General features: G+C 47.8%; 1 protein-coding gene across 1 annotated transcript in view; it reads right to left on the bottom strand.

Annotated features, from left to right (window-relative positions):
- CSNK1G1 (casein kinase 1 gamma 1) overlaps nucleotides 1–14,453 on the bottom strand; it is a 15,767-nt gene extending 1,314 nt beyond the window's left edge. Inside the window, exons 1-5 of the mRNA XM_048482043.1 lie at nucleotides 14,137–14,453; nucleotides 8,446–8,843; nucleotides 2,956–2,996; nucleotides 2,767–2,836; nucleotides 330–481 (exon numbers count right to left, since the gene is read on the bottom strand). Coding sequence (XP_048338000.1) covers nucleotides 330–481; nucleotides 2,767–2,836; nucleotides 2,956–2,996; nucleotides 8,446–8,626 — 444 coding nt within the window. The 5' untranslated portion in view covers nucleotides 8,627–8,843; nucleotides 14,137–14,453. The remainder of the gene's footprint in view (nucleotides 1–329; nucleotides 482–2,766; nucleotides 2,837–2,955; nucleotides 2,997–8,445; nucleotides 8,844–14,136) is intronic.
- Nucleotides 14,454–15,722: the final 1,269 nt, after the last annotated feature.

The following is a 15,722-nucleotide window of genomic DNA, read 5'->3' as shown; positions in this document are numbered from 1 at the left end:
GGTCACAGCCCCACCTGCCTCACAAGGTGTCTGTTGTGGGGCAAGGAAGGGAAAGGAGCTTGTAAGCCACCTTGAGTCTCCTAACAGGAGAGAAAGGTTAGGTATAAATCCAAACTCTTCTTCTTCCTTATTAAGTACAAGGATCAGACTCCAAAATGGTCAGGAAAAGGCTGCCAGAGCCTTCAAGAATCGCCTTAAACATGTTCACCCCACTGGCTACCTAATCTCTCGTGAGTTCTGGCCCTCAAAACCTTAGGCCAGAAGAAACTTTGCTCAGTGCCACGGGACTCCTGTTTGATTTAACCCACGCAGATACTTTGTCGACTCACCAGCTGGATGGCTATCATTAAAACGGTCTTCAGAGTAAACGTTCTATCGCAGAGGTCAAATAAGTCCTCCAAACTTGGTCCAAGGAGCTCAAGTACCATGGCATTGTACTTTCCACATGGCCCATAATAGTACACCTGGGGGAAGCCTTCTGCTGAAACAGTAATGAAATAAAATTGAAGATGCCAACAGAAGTACAGCAGCATCACTATTAGAATATGGGAATTTCCCAGAGTGCACGGCCTAGACTGCTGACTGCCAAACTCGTCCCTGAAATAGTTTCTGGGATGGATGTGTAATTCTCTCCCCTGCCACACATAATACCCTGTCAACCTTTTGCGTTTAAATTTGCGAGGCGAACATATGCTAACACAGCAATTTCTACCAACTGGTGTGATCAAAAATAACCTGTCAACTGTTAACAGCCTGTTATGTTTCAATTTTCAAAAAGCAGCTTATGATGGGACAATAACAAGATGTTCCAGAAATGAAACCAGTTTACAGAACTAGCTGGGAAAGTAAGAACGAAAGAAAGAGCCTGCTGGATCAGACCAGAGTCCATCTAGTCCAGCACTCTGCTACTCGCAGTGGCCCACCAGATGCCTTTGGGAGCTCACATGCAGGAGGTGAAAGCAATGGCCTGCTGCTGCTGCTGCTGCTGCTCCAGAGCACCTGGTCTGCCAAGGCATTTGAAATCTCAGATCAATGAAGATCAAGAGTGGCAGCCTTAGATCGACTTCTCCTCCACAAATCTGTCCAAGCCCCTTTTAAAGCTATTCAGGTTAGTAGCCTGTGGCAGCATATTCCAAACACCAATCATGCATTGAGTGAAGAAATGTTTCCTTTTGTTAGTTCTAATTCTCCCCCCCCCAGCATTTCCAAGGTTTTTGGGATCTTCACCTATCTCTTCAGCCCGTGGACTGATTCTCTACTGTGGAACTTTTTTTAAAGAAACCAGCGTGATGGCTCTGGATAATAAGTCAACATCTCACACAACTTCAGCATCTGGTTTAGTGGCAGCTGCCAGAGCAGTGAACAAGTGTGAATGCACACCGCTAGCCTTGGGTGCTATTCTCAATTTCATTGAGCTTTCACCCAGGTCCAGGCAGAGCTGACATCCTTGTCCGACCAGTAACTCCAAAACGGCCATTTTCAACATCTGGCAGTGGTGAAAAAGCCTTCCTCCAGTGGCTATTTCCCTGTGCTGTTCCTTGACACACCCCGTTTTAAGCAGTCCAAAGGCCGGATTCTCAAAGCTATACTGCTACCAGTTTTGGATCTTGGAAGTATTACAGCTCTGTCCAGCTAATATTCCATTCGCTCAGGGGTCGGCAACCTTTAGCACCCAAAGAGCCATTTGGTCCCGCCTCCCCAAGCCCCACCCCCACCCTCCCCAAACCCTGCCTTCAGCCAAGCGGGCGGGATAGACAGTGGCAGCAACGTCAACGACAGCATCTTGCACTTGGGGCGCAGTGAGCGTCCGTCCGTCCGTCCGTCCGTCCGTCCGCCCGCCCTCCCTCCCTCCCTCCCTCCCTCCCTCCCTCCCTCCCTCCCTTCCTTCCTTCGGTGTCCTTATCTTCCCAGGCGCCAAAGGAGGGAAGAAAGGGAAAGGACGCCAGAGGGAGGAAGGAGGGGGCGGGGAAGGAAGTGCGCTCGCCGCATCCCAAGTGCAGCTTGCCATTGTTGAAATCGCCGCTGCGGAGCTGCAGTACGAGGGCGAAAGAGCCGCATGCGGCTCCGGAGCTGCGGGTTGCTGACCCCTGCATTTGCTGAAAGGCCCAACCAAAAGAGGCACGGGCACAAGGTTAAAAAAAAATTAGCTTGCATGTTGTGAATATACATTCTGCCAAACATGTCAGGCTTGCCCTGAGATGTTTCGGGGCTCAAGACATTGGAAAAGTGGTTTGAAGGAGGAAGAAGATTATTAGATTCCTCCAGCTTGTAACAGCACAACTTGCTTGTGAACGCACTAAATCCTCACTGAGAAAAGGGCAGAAGAGTTGTGAGGTCAGGGATGCTCAGAGCCCCCTTCCCCCCAGATCCAAAGTACCCGTAGGCACCCTCTCACACCAGCTGGAAGCAAATCAATCATTATACTTTTCCTCTGAACACTCGCCTCCCCACCACCGCCCCCACCCCCACCCCCCGGCCACCTGTTCCCGATATCAGACCAGCTGCGTGCTTTCCAACACTTCATTTTATATCTCTAGGGCAGGGGTAGGGAACCTGCGGCTCTCCAGATGTTCAGGAACTACAATTCCCATCAGCCCCTGTCAGCATGGCCAATTGGCCATGCTGGTAGGGGCTGATGGGAAATGTAGTTCCTGAACATCTGGAGAGCCGCAGGTTCCCTACCCCTGCTCTAGGGATACCGAGGACTGCCTCCGAGTGCCACGTTTGAGTCAGCTGAAAAATAAGACTGGGAGAAGTCTTGCTCACCTGAACAGCCAATGTGTTTATAAAATCTATACTCTAAATGGAGCTGCGGGGCACGTGATTTTAGCGGCTCCTGTAAGGAAAGGGGGGAGAAACAGAGAAGAAGGCGGTCAAATCCAGGAAACTCCGTCGGCCTATTTTTGTCAGCGCGCAAAACCAACCGAGTTGTTTTTAAAACGCCAGCCCACTCACCAGTTTGATTGCTACGTATTCATTTGTGTAAAGATTTTTGCCTGAAAGAGAAAAATGAAAAAGCATCACCACCGAGGCAGACGGAAGGCAACAGTTTAGGTCTATAAACCATTTTTTCATCTCATTAGTGCATTTGCTGCATTTTTAATAAGGGCGATGAAGATTCGAAACCTCATAGTCGCTTCTGACTAATTATATGGACAACCAATCACAAATAGCCTTCATGCTTTTTCTTTTCTACCAACATTGACTAAGTGGGTAGTTTTACGCCTAATTTAACTTATTTACATGCAAAGGTGTTGCTGCTGCTGCTGTTATTGGATTAGTCCAGGGGTCTGCAACCTGCAGCTCTCCAGTTGTTCATGGACTACAATTCCCATCAGCCCCTGCCAGCATGGCCAATTGCTGAGATTAGTCCTTCCTCTTTTTTTTTTGCAGTCAAGTCACTGCTAACTTATGGTAAAAAAGTTTACAAGTGGTTGCCGTAGATCTAAAAATGTACTGAGTTATTCTTTAATAAGTGGCGTAGGAGGTTCAGAGCTCGTGTATCTAATCTGGAGGACCCGGGTTTGATTCTCCACTCTGCCGCCTGAGCTGTGGAGGCTTATTGGGAATTCAGATTAGCCTGTACACTCCCACACATGCCAGCTGGGTGACCTTGGGCTAGTCACAGCTTCTCGAAGCTCTCTCAGCCCCACCTACCTCACAGGGTGTTTGTTGTGAGGGGGAAAGGGCAAGGAGATTGTAAAGCCGCTTTGAGTCTCCTATAGGAGAGAAAGGGGGGATATAAATCCAAACTCTTCTTCTTCTCTTCTTGATAGTTTGTCATACGATGCATATGCATCGTTAAGTATTTGCAACTCATTTTATTCCCTAGTATCACCTATATTAGAGGATGGAAACAACCCTTTTAATGGGAACGCTCAGGAAAACCAGTGCGTGTTCTCCACGGACTGCAAAATTATTGGGTTTTCCCGCAATTTTCAAATGCAGAAGCACACTGCAAACACATATGTATATTTTAAAAATGTACAGAAAAACAAACATTTGCAATGTTTTAAAGTGGTTCAGAGGCAAGAAACTGCAATGAAAATTAGGCGCCGCCACAGAGCACATACGCTGCACTGTGCACAGTATGAAAAGGAACGGACAATCACGGATCAGACGTGCAGGGATCAGAACCAAAAGTCCTTGCTGTTTTTTAAAATCAAAATGGGACTGCTTGAATTGGGAACCACTGGGACGCGGCTTCCACACTAAGGTAATTATGAGATACCCCACGAGTCCCAAGATTTTTGAAAGCGTGCTTGCAGGATGTAAATGGAAAAAGTAATGAATGTGAAATAATTCATACTGTGCTGACATAGGAGGGCAGTAGATTCCAATTTTTGAAAGTTAAGGAACAGCTGTCACCAACGGAGTTCTTAAACTCAGAGAGCTTGCTTTGAAGCCATGCGGATTATCTCTCAGTGATGTTATCCAAAACTATATGAGGAGTAACAAATGCTGAATCTCCATATTCCAAAGCAGACATGAGTTCACAGACTCTGAAATGATCCTGCTGTCAAGTTTTCTAGGACAAAAGTCATGAAAGGGTACCGCCCCCATTCTAAAGAAACTAGTAGCCCTGTGGCAGTGATGGCAAACCTTTTCGAGACCGAGTGCCCAAATTGCAACCCCAAACCCACTTATTTATCGCAAAGTGCCAACACGGCAATTTAACCTGAATACTGAGGTTTTCGTTTAGAAAAAACGGTTGGCTCCGAGGCATGCGTTACTCCGGAGTAAGCTTGGTGGTAGTCGTTGGCTTTGCTTTGAAGCAACCGTGCAACTCTTCGAACGGATCAATCGCGACCCTAGGAGGGTTTACTCAGAAGCAAGCCCCATTGCCAGCAACCAAGCTTACTCCCAGGTAAAGAATCGTGCTTTAGTTCTTTGCATGAAAATCAGTGGGGTTTAACAGCGCTTAGCAGGCTCACCTACACTGCTTCCCCAAAACTAGGTCTTAGGTTTAATAATCAAGCCCAGTGGCCCAGGCCAGCCTAGATGTGTGTGTGGGGGGGGGCAATCCCCCCCACATGATGAGTTCTGTTTGCGTGTGCCCACAGAGAGGGCTCTGAGTGCCACCTCTGGCACCCGTGCCATAGGCTCACCACCACTGCCCTATGCGGATGTGGGGGGGAAAAGGTTCTTGTCCTCACACAACAAGCCACTGAAATGTAGGCTGGAGAAAAGGTTAACTGTCCAACTTTGTTCAAGCGCATTTACATGCTTCAAACAAGAAGAGACGCTGCAAATTGGTATAGATATGCACAGTACCACAAACAAAATCGCAAAGGGAGGCTGGGGAACAGAACAATGCAAGATATGTCATTTCAACTGTAATCTGATACAAAACATTTTAGGACTGCTGATATACATTTTAGGGGTCTTTAGGAGCCAGCATGGTGCCGTGGTTAAGAGCAGGTGGATTCTAATCTGGACAACCGGGTTTGATTCCCCACTCCTCCACCTGAGTGGCGGAGGCTTATCTAGTGAACCAGATGTGTTTCCACACTCCTACACTCCTGCTGGGTGACCTTGGGCTCGTCACAGTTCTCGTGGAACTCTCTCAGCCCCACCTACCCCACAAGGTGTCTGTTGTGAGGAGATTGTAAGCCACCTTGAGCCTCCTTACAGGAGAGAAAAGTGGGGTATAAATCCAACCTCTTCTTTTTGTCCTTTGGCGTTGTATTTATTTTATATGTCACTTTCCTGGCGGTAGAGGTGGGACTTCATGCATATCATGAAACCGGACAGAAAATAAGGGAAATAAAAATATCAGCCAGAAACAAGGTGGACCACCCTAACAGCTCAGCGACAAGATAAACCGTCACTATATAAGGGTAACGGGGTTAGAATTAACGGGGCTTCTCCTTATTAATGACCGCCTGAGAAAATATTTCACAGCATTCCTGTCACCAATTTTAATAGCAATCATGGCGCATATTTGAACAAGTCTGCATTTCAGCAAGCAGTGAGCCGTGCTGCTGGAGGAATCCTTTTAAGACGACATCATATGAAACTGTGGAGCCCAGCCCAAACAATTATAAGAAAATCAAATAACTCGGCGGTAGGATACTGACAGCTGTAAAGTAACTATGATGGCACGTGTACCCTGAAAAAGCACCCCCCCCAAGTAAATCTTTAACTTTAGTATCTTAAAGAAAAAGATTCATTAATATTGACATGTAACAAAGTTCAATCCTGTCCAGGTATTTTGCAGGCAAAAGAAGACGAAGAAGAAGAGTTTGGATTTATATCCCCCCTTTCTGTCCTGTAGGAGACTCAAAGGGGTTTACAATCTCCTTGCCCTTCCCCCCTCACAACAAACACCCTGTGAGGTGGGCGGGGCTGAGAGAGCTCCGAAAAGCTGTGACTAGCCCAAGGTCACCCAGCTGGCGTGTGTGGGAGTGCACAGGCTAATCTGAATTCCCCAGGTAAGCCCCCGCAGCTCAAGCGGCAGAGCGGGGAATCAAACCCAGTTCCTCCAGATTAGAATGCACCTGCTCTCAACCACTACGCCACTGCTGCTCCTGAATAGAAGTCCAGTTTCCTGGGCTCACCCCCACACTCCCTTACTTCAGCCCGCTTGAAAGGGGGAAACGGGACAGATGCTGACTTGAAAGAGGTTTTTTCACTGCTGTGATGGCTAGCTTGGAACTCTTATTTGGGAACTGTCTCTGTCCTTATGAACTCCATCTATTTTCTGACCCCAGACTGGACAGCCATCTCTTTCTGAAGTGTATTCATAGACTTTTGTCCTTCTTTAAAAGCTATTATGGGCCCCTCTTGGAGCAGCAGATGCCCAATTATCTGGAGATCTGGGGAACGCAGAGTTTAGCAAAACTGAATGCGTAGATGAAGAAATCTAACTTCAAGTTAAAACAACGGGAGGACAGACAAAAATTCTAAAATCTTGCTTCAGATATAAACTTCTTGCTGATAGCTGGTGCCAGAGGAATCTCATAGGTTTTTCTAGAGAAATCTTGTTTTAAGAAGAACTTGTGTGTTTGAAGTACACCTGTTGTTCATTGAGGCACAGATTATCGTCCATAACAATAACTTTAAAAACACAGAATTCAAAGAAAGTATCTATTTGGAGGTCTAGATGTAGCTGTCAACACAATCATATATAGCCCCATTTGTCAAATGCTTCACTGTATTATAGTTTGTCCTCACAATAAACCTGTGGCACAAGTTGCCACTATTTCAGTTTCATAGACAAAAGAGCAGAGGTCTTCACAACCAGCCTAAAGCCACACCCAGTGTTGACAGCAAAGGTGGGGCTTGAACTCCGCCTCCGCCAACCTGGTGTTGTGGTTAAGAGAAGGTGCACTCTAACCTGGAGAACCGGATTTGATTCCCCACTCTGCCACTTGAGCTGTGGAGGCTTATCTGGTGAACCAAATTAGCTTTCGCGATCCTACACACGCCAGCTGGGTGACTTTGAGCTAGACACAGTTCTTCAGAGCCCTCTCAGGCCTGCCCACCTCACAGGGTGTTTGTTGTGGGTGGGGGAGGAGATTGTAAGCCCCTTTGAGTCTCCTTACAGGAGAGAAAGGGGGGATAAAAATCCAAACTCTTCCTCTATATCCAAGGCAAACTCTCTAGCCATTGGATAGTGTTGACTCCCCAAGGAATTTTGTGATGTGGAAAGAAAGCAAGGCAGTATGGGTGACCACGCACAGAGCTAGCAGCTCCAGAAGTGCTGAGAATTACGACAGGCCTGCTCCCAGCCCTTCAGAAGAACTCCTTAACACACAAGACTTAGTGAAAGAGTCTCTCATCCAACGGAAATAACATATGAGGGATCCAACATAAATATCCTGCTGGTGCTTCAGATTGCACAAGATCTCGTGCAACCAAAGTCTGGGCAATATCATTTAGTGTATTGTCGAAGGCTTTCACGGCCAGAATCACTGGGGTGCTGTGAGGTTTCCGGGCTGTATGGCCGTGTTCTAGCAGCATTCTCTCCTGACGTTTCGCCTGCATCTGTGGCTGGCATCTTCAGAGGATCTGAAGATGCCAGCCACAGATGCAGGCGAAACGTCAGGAGAGAATGCTGCTAGAACACGGCCATACAGCCTGGAAGCCACACAGCACCCCAATATCATTTAGACTTGGGCATAAATTCACTTCTGCTTCTCTGTCTGAACAATGCTGAGTCCAATATTTGGTCAATTAGCTGATTAAATCTGCACAAACCCATGAACAGGGCAGGAGCTTTGACTGAAAGGGTGTGTCTTGTTTCCAAGTGTCAGGTGTGTTGCATCAGAACCTGTCTCAGAAAAGGCACCGCTCCCCCCTCCCTGAGAAAGAAAGGGGGATGCCCCTCTTGCACTGGCCCCAACAGCTTCAGTTTTTACACGCACGGATATTAAAACAGGTTGCTCTTTCAAGACTTATTTGATGGTCCACATTCCAAACAGCGCAGTCAGTGTGCCTTACCTAACCTGAGCTCTCCGAAATTGCCGCAGCCTATCTTCTTGCCCACTCTGAAATTGGGACCGACCATAAGGACACCGGAGGCCGACGTGGAACTTGACGCTCGGGAGCCATGGGAATTTCTCCCCGGGTTTCCCTTCCCCGTTCGTTGCCTTTCATCTTTCTCCCTAGGAAAATGGTCCATGATCTTAAAATAAAAGTTATCTGTCAGCGGCCGAGATTTCGACTGTGCACTTTACTCTTGAAGAAAGAAATATATAATCCCTAAGAACATCGGGTCAAACTATAGAATCGTTTGGAGATCTTTTGGCATCGTATCCGCAGGGCAGTCGACGGGCGGCTCCGGAATCCTCCAAGAGGTAGAAGGGGGTGGGGGGGGGGGGAGAAAAATCTTATACGACCTAGAAAGGGAGAGAAAAAGAGAGGGCAACTGTAAGAGCCACATCCTATTTATAAAAGAACAAGCTGCTCCCGAAAATAGGAACCCGACGACTGTGATTTCAGTTTCCAACAGAACGATCGGTTCAAATGTAACCCTTTGCTTTTACATTCTGGGGATCGCAGGAACAGTCGTGATGCCACAATTGCCGGCTGCCCCCTCACGCTCCCCCCCCCCCGCCCCCAAATCAAGTGATAGTCTCTGTTCCTCCATTTCCTACAGCTTCAGTCTTGGAATATTTGGTTCCCATCTCGGAGAAATCAGAAATGCACAATAATACTATTTACGATGTTCTCTTCTTGCGGTTGGCGACTGAAACGAGACCCCTTTTCCTCCCGGACCGCTGCCCCCTTGGGCCCTTCCCCTACGGCTCACCTGCTTATCGGGACCTACCTGGCTCAAAGGATAGTCATAAGAGCATGTTGCTGTTTAGCCCAACAAAAATCTTACGTAGTTTGGAACATAATCTTCAGGGAAGCCTAATTGGCTAGCTGGTGTTGAAGCTCCGCATCACCCTAGAATGCGCGAGGGCTCATGGAACCTGGCCAGCTGTGAGAACACAATGCAGGGCGAGCTTGCTCGGGAGACCACAACCAGGAGGAAGGAGAGGCAACTTCACAATGCGCGACGCGGGCAGCTATTTGCTTTGGTCAGTTGAGGAGCAGCAGTGGCGTAGTGGTTAAGAGCAGGTGCATTCTAATCTGGAGAACTGGGTTTGATTCCCCGTTCTGCCACTTGAGCTGTGGAGGCTTATCTGGGGAACTAGATTAGCTTGCGCACTCCAACACATGCCTGCTGGGTGACCTTGGGCTAGTCACAGTTCTTCGGAGCTCTCTCAGTCCCACCCACCTCACAGGGTGTTTTTTTTGGGGGGGTGGAGGGGTAAGGGAAAGGAGATTGTAATTCCCTTTGAGTCTCCTTTCGGGAGAGAAGGGGGGGGGGGTATAAATCCAAACTCCTACTCCTCCTACTCCTCTTCTTCTTCTTCTTCTAAAAGTGAGTAGAAACAGACCAACCTAGAAAGCCTTTGAAAGTTCTCATTAAAAAACAAATCTATGCAGAACTGAGATATATATATAAATAATGTGTGTTGCAATTTGACAGAATTCCCTTGATATGTTTAAAAAATAAGAAATCGGGCAGCCTACAGAAGGAGATGAAAGACTCTGCCCAAATTTATTTCATTTATACCCCATCTTTATATCCCTTAAGCAGCTGCCACCATTCGCTTATCCTCACAACCACCCTATAAGGTAGGCTAGAAAGACCGTAACTGGCCCATACTACAGCGGCGGGAGGGGGGGGGGGAGATTCAGATGTGCTTATAGTTTCAGCTTCCTTCCATCTTCCTACACTGAAACACCAAACTGGAGAAAGGAGGAGTTCTACTTAGTTGATAATTTCAGAGACGAACACAATTAAGAATTACCTTTGTAAGGAAAGACACTTTTCCAGCCAACACATAGGCTCCAATTTACCTGAGAGCATTAAAGGCAGCCCAATCCTAGGCGGGTTTACTCACAGGTGAATCACAATACACCTTCCAGACAAGTCGAAACACCCAGGAGACCATCTTTGCTCAATAAGTCAAGGATGTAAACACTTGCTAGATGCGATTCCAAGGATAACACCTGACAGTTTCGCCATCTGGTGCCTAGAATTGACTCTGAAGTTAGAAGGGATGTGCACAGAGCTTAATTTCTAGACTTTAGGCCAAAAGTTTACGACATCCCATGCACTTTCTATGAAACCCATATGGCAGTGGTGGCGAACCTATGGCACGGGTGCCAGAGGTGGCACTCAGAGCCCTCTCTGTGGGCAAGCGCGCACAGAGTTCATCATGTGGGGGGGGGGCTGGAAAATCACCCCCCCACACACACACATTAGGCTGACCTGGGCACGATCCTTTACCTGGGAGTAAGCTCGGTTGCTGGCAATGGGTCTTGCTTCTGAGTAAACCCTCCTAGGGTTGTGATTCACCCATTCGAAGTGTTGCATGGTTGCTTCACCAAGCTTATTCCCGAGTAACGCACGCCTCGGAGCCAACCGTTTTTTCTAAACTAAAACCTCAGTATTCAGGTTATATTGCCATGTTGGCACTTTGCGATAAATAAGTGGGTTTTGGGTTGCAATTTGAGCACTCGGTCTCGAAAAGGTTCACCATCACTGCCATATGGTTTAATGGCAAGTATTAATTTGCCTGTTCGGAGTCTGTTTTCCACAAGCCTCTTCTCGGCTTCGGCAGTCAGCATGGGAGCCTCAGCAACATGCCAAAAAAAAGTTTCCAAAGTTGCAAGCGAGGCCTCCCAGACACCACCCAACACTCGGGCATCGCTTTGAACTGTCCCTGAACAAAACAGAAGCACAGCTGGCTGATAAGATTATCTATAAAGCTAATGAGCTGGAGGTGCTGGAGCCAACTGAAACTCAGTGAGTTTCTCGGTTGGCTGGCTTGAAGAAAATGAGCATCCAAGCCTCCTTAACTAAACCAAAGAAGGGACTGTGGTGCCGTATTGGGGGGGGGGGGGTGTGTTAAAAGAAAGCTCCGCTCCTCGGCAGATCAACGGATCAGGTGATCAATGAATATCATAACACTTCTGAAAACAGCTTATCGTATACTGGAGGACTCAATTGCCACAAGCCCTTTTCAGTTAATGTTGAACACTTGCACAGAGGTAGCTGACGTTTCTGGGCACCATAAAAAAGAACCCTTTACTGCGACGGTCCTTGCTAGACAGCCCACTGGTGCCACAACAGCTTGCAGGCTAGATGACCCCCGACAACTGGTGGGACAGGCAACGGTCACATCAAGCCCAGAGAGTTTTTGCTGTATGTCTAACACGTTAATACAAAAACAGACACTGTATTGCAAGAAGAGGAGTTTGGATTTATATCCCACCTTTCTCTCCTGTAAGGAGACTGAAGGTGGCTGACAAGCTCCTTTCCCTTCCTCTCTCCACAACAGACACCTTGTGAGGTAGGTGGGGCTGAGAGAGTTCCCCAAGAACTGTGACTAACCCAAGGTCACCCAGCAGGGATGTAGAAGTGCGGAAACACACCTGGTTCACCAGATAAGCCTCTGCCGCTCAGTTGGAGGAGTGGGGAATCAAACCCGGTTCTCCAGATTAGAGTCCACCTGCTCTTAACCACTACACCACGCTGGGAGTAGAAGGACTTCATCCTGGTTCTTCATTCCAGCTTCTGCTTCACACTAAACTACCTACTCCGGGTTAACATTGTGTATTGCTCAATAGGGAACAGCTGTTCTAGATACCTAGATACAGCACCAACTGACACAACAGACTGATTAGACAAGCGGAACGCCAGAACATCTAAAGTGGCCGAGCTGACCAGGCAATAGAAGAGTCTCACAACATGAAGAGGGACGTGGTCAGAGGCTCTGTGACTGCAGAGGCAGAGCTTAAGAACCGCTTAGAATCCTACTAGGACATGGGAGTTTTCTTGGGAAAACACACTACGAGTCATCGGAAAAGGTGGAGAGGTGCGAGCCGCTCCCCTACCTGAAGAGAGCAAAAAAAAACCCCGCACGGATTCCATATATTTTGAATAAATCGGGCATCGTTTAACCCCCTATTCGCAGCTCAGTCACCAGATGAAGGTAGTTGCCATGGAAGCGGTTCACAGTTGTGCCCACGCATCAGCACTGAGAAGCTAAACAAGTAGGAGGCGGCAGGAAGAGTCGAACCGGGAGCGCGCCAAGGAGCCACAGGGAGATCATTTGGCAGCCTCGAGTCCTTTAGCACCGGTACATCGTGTCAGTCAGGAACGCACGCACTTTGTATTTGTGCTTTCGTTCTGGTTATGGAGGTCGGTTTTCTGTGGATTGAAAAGTGGCATTGCCCAGATGTGTCTGGCTTTTCCACGGTAAAGCCACATGATCACCAAGCCTTTTTTTTAAAAAAGCCCTACAAGGTAACTGGGCCTACAGGGTAACTGGAAAGACAAACAACGCCTCGCCCAAGTTCTCCAAACCAAACAACAGACGCGCAACCATTTCTCACTGTAAAAACCAAAGCTTCAACTATTTAAGTTGCCTTCAATACTCATTCTAAAAATCCTGAAGGCATCTATCAAAACTCACCAAGAATAAACAGAACATCTAACTGAAAATGCAAAACACCTCTCCGAATATTCAGGCAATGAAAGGAGAACCTAACGAAGTTATTTCAGCCAGAATCACGTCCAGCAGCATCTTCAAGACCAACAAGGAGTTAGAGGTTTCAAGAGTCAAAACGAGCTTACAACTCCACCGCTTATCCCTTGAAAATCCTGTTGCTCTCAAAGAGGCTACTGGCCTCGAAGCTAGTAGTTCTACTGCAGACACACACGGCTAACCTCTGAAACGAAACTAATTCCAGTGTCTCTATGAGCTCTCGTAACTAAAGGGGATTATGCTCCCTTCTCAAAGGCTGCAAATAGGTTTCCAAAGATTGTCAGTTCCAACAAAGGGCTTATCCTAATATTGTTGTTCTATGGCAGTGACGGCGAACCTTTTCGAGACCGAGTGCCCAAATTGCAACCCAAACCCCACTTATTTATCGCAAAGTGCCAACCCGACAGTTTAACCTGAATGCTGAGGTTTTAGTTTAGAAAAAACCGGTTGGCTCCCTCTTCCTCCGCCCCACCCGCTCGAGCAGGGGCCAGCCTGCTCTAGCCATCAAGCCCTGCGCGCACCACTCTGTGCCTCTCTAGCATCTCTGCCTCCTCTGTGCCCCCCTCTTGGGCAGCAGCCACCTGGAGCACAGGCATCAGGCCTGCCAGCTGAGTCCTCCCTGCTCACCACGGTGCGCACATGTTGTGCTCAGTGGCCCAGGCCAGCCTAGATGTGTGTGCGCGCGCGCGTTATTTTTCACCCCCCACATGATGAACTTTGTGAATGCGTGCCCACAGAGAGGGTTCTGAGTGCCACCTCTGGCACCCGTGCCATAGGTTCGCCATCACTGTTCTACGGCTTGCCTACGCATGCTTTCTTTTTTTTACAGGGCCTCAGCTGCTGACCTCAAGCACACAGCTTTAGAAGTAAGCATAACTGCCTGGAACATGGGCCTTCAACTGAATAGCCAATGCAACTCCCCGATCGATTCCTTCCCTTCAGCACCAGCGCTATGTGATGGTTAGAGTGCCAAATTACCCGCCCCCACCAAGAGGTGGCGGTGGAGGAGAGACACCTGTGTTCAGTTCCCACACAGTCACAGCTGCTGGGGGACCTGGGCAAGTCTCCGAGCCTAGCTTACCTCACAGAGTTGTTGTGAAGACAGGCTGGGGAAGGGGGCAGATTGTGCATGCTGCTTCAGGCTCCTTGGATAAAGTGGGGGATAGTCAGCACCAGGTAGCATTTTTGCACCAGCTGAATCTTTCGGCCTGTTTCAAAGGAGCAGCCCCTGGGAAAAAGCAGGGCAGAAGTCAGCCTCCGGAGACTACGAAGAAAGGAATAACGAACCCAGTCACTAGCTTACAAACTAAATTAGTTTGGTGAAGAGAAGGTTAAGAGGCAACATAGCAGCCATGTTTAGAAGTTTGAAGGGATGTCATGTTGGTGAGGGAGCAAGCTTGTTTCCTGCTGCTCCAGAGACTAGGACCAGGAGTCATGGGTTCAAGGGGAAGGAAAAGAGATTCCACCTAAACATCAGGAAAAAATTCCTGACTGTCAGGGCTGTTCGACAGTAGAATGCACAACCTCGCAGTGTGGTGGAGTCTCCTTCTTTGGAGGTTTTAAACAGAGGCTGGATGGCCATCTGTTAGGAGTGCTTTGATGGTGTGTTCCTGCATTGGAGGGGGTTGGACTGGATGGCCCTTGGGGGTCTCTTCCAACTCTATGATTCCAAATGAAGCTGACCAAACAAGCTACTGGATTCAAACTGCAGTAGCCACTTCAGAAGCAACCCTAGATTTCAGAGGAGTGGTGGTCCTCTGTCAATGGAAAGCAGGCCAGTATCTGAATAATTGCAGATTTTTGGTCCTCATATCCTGAACACCACTGCAAGGTTGTCACCGTTATTCCCATGCCAACCAGAAAAAAATATGAGCTCGAGGAAGTCGCCATCTTGATGACCCTTCAGTCCGGACAATCTCACCGGCTGCATGCTGAGACTGAACTGTAAGATCTCCCCATTCCTTAGATGGCCGCTGCCAACCCACAATGTGAAATCGGCAGCTCAGAGTAAACTATTTTGGACCTCTGTCCAGCATCAACAAGATCTCCAGAAGGGCACGGAGATTCCAACGGCAGACGGCCTGCATAGATGCGCGAGTGCAAAATAGTCTCTGGTGCAAACCAAGGCCCAAAACTAGATTAGGGAAAAAACGAGGCGGCATTCTAGAACATCGGGGCAGATTTTATAAGCTCGAGTTAGCAGTTATGAGCCCAAAAATGTGGAAAAAATCAACGCTGACAAACCTTACGGTATGAATTATATTCCACCATATCAACATGGCTCATATTAGCCTAAATGTGCCAACACACCGTTACTGAGTTGTTATTATTCTCTGTATGAAGTCTGCGATAGTTAGATAAAGGTGATCTATACTAGATAAATCTACAACTCCATTCTATGACTGGTCCCAAACCAGCGGCCAGGATCTTACAGAATAGAGTGAGATGGTTTCGACTCCAAGACTGCTTGCAAATATGTCGCATATTCTATTTCTGAAGTGCATGTTCGGTATACCAACAGACAGAAGACCATAGTATAGATCTGTGGTACCAAACAGGAAGCTGCAGTGTACAGTAAGTGAGGAATGTCATACACAGTGGTCACAAACAGGATTTAAAATATCCTCTGATCACAGATACTGTTTTATCATATGATTAATTTTTCTT

The sequence above is a fragment of the Sphaerodactylus townsendi genome, linkage group LG17 (genome assembly GCF_021028975.2).
Source record: "Sphaerodactylus townsendi isolate TG3544 linkage group LG17, MPM_Stown_v2.3, whole genome shotgun sequence".
Classification (NCBI taxonomy): domain Eukaryota; kingdom Metazoa; phylum Chordata; class Lepidosauria; order Squamata; family Sphaerodactylidae; genus Sphaerodactylus; species Sphaerodactylus townsendi.
The sequence above is the reverse complement of the archived record's forward strand: the minus strand, read 5'-3'. Positions and strand labels throughout refer to the sequence as shown.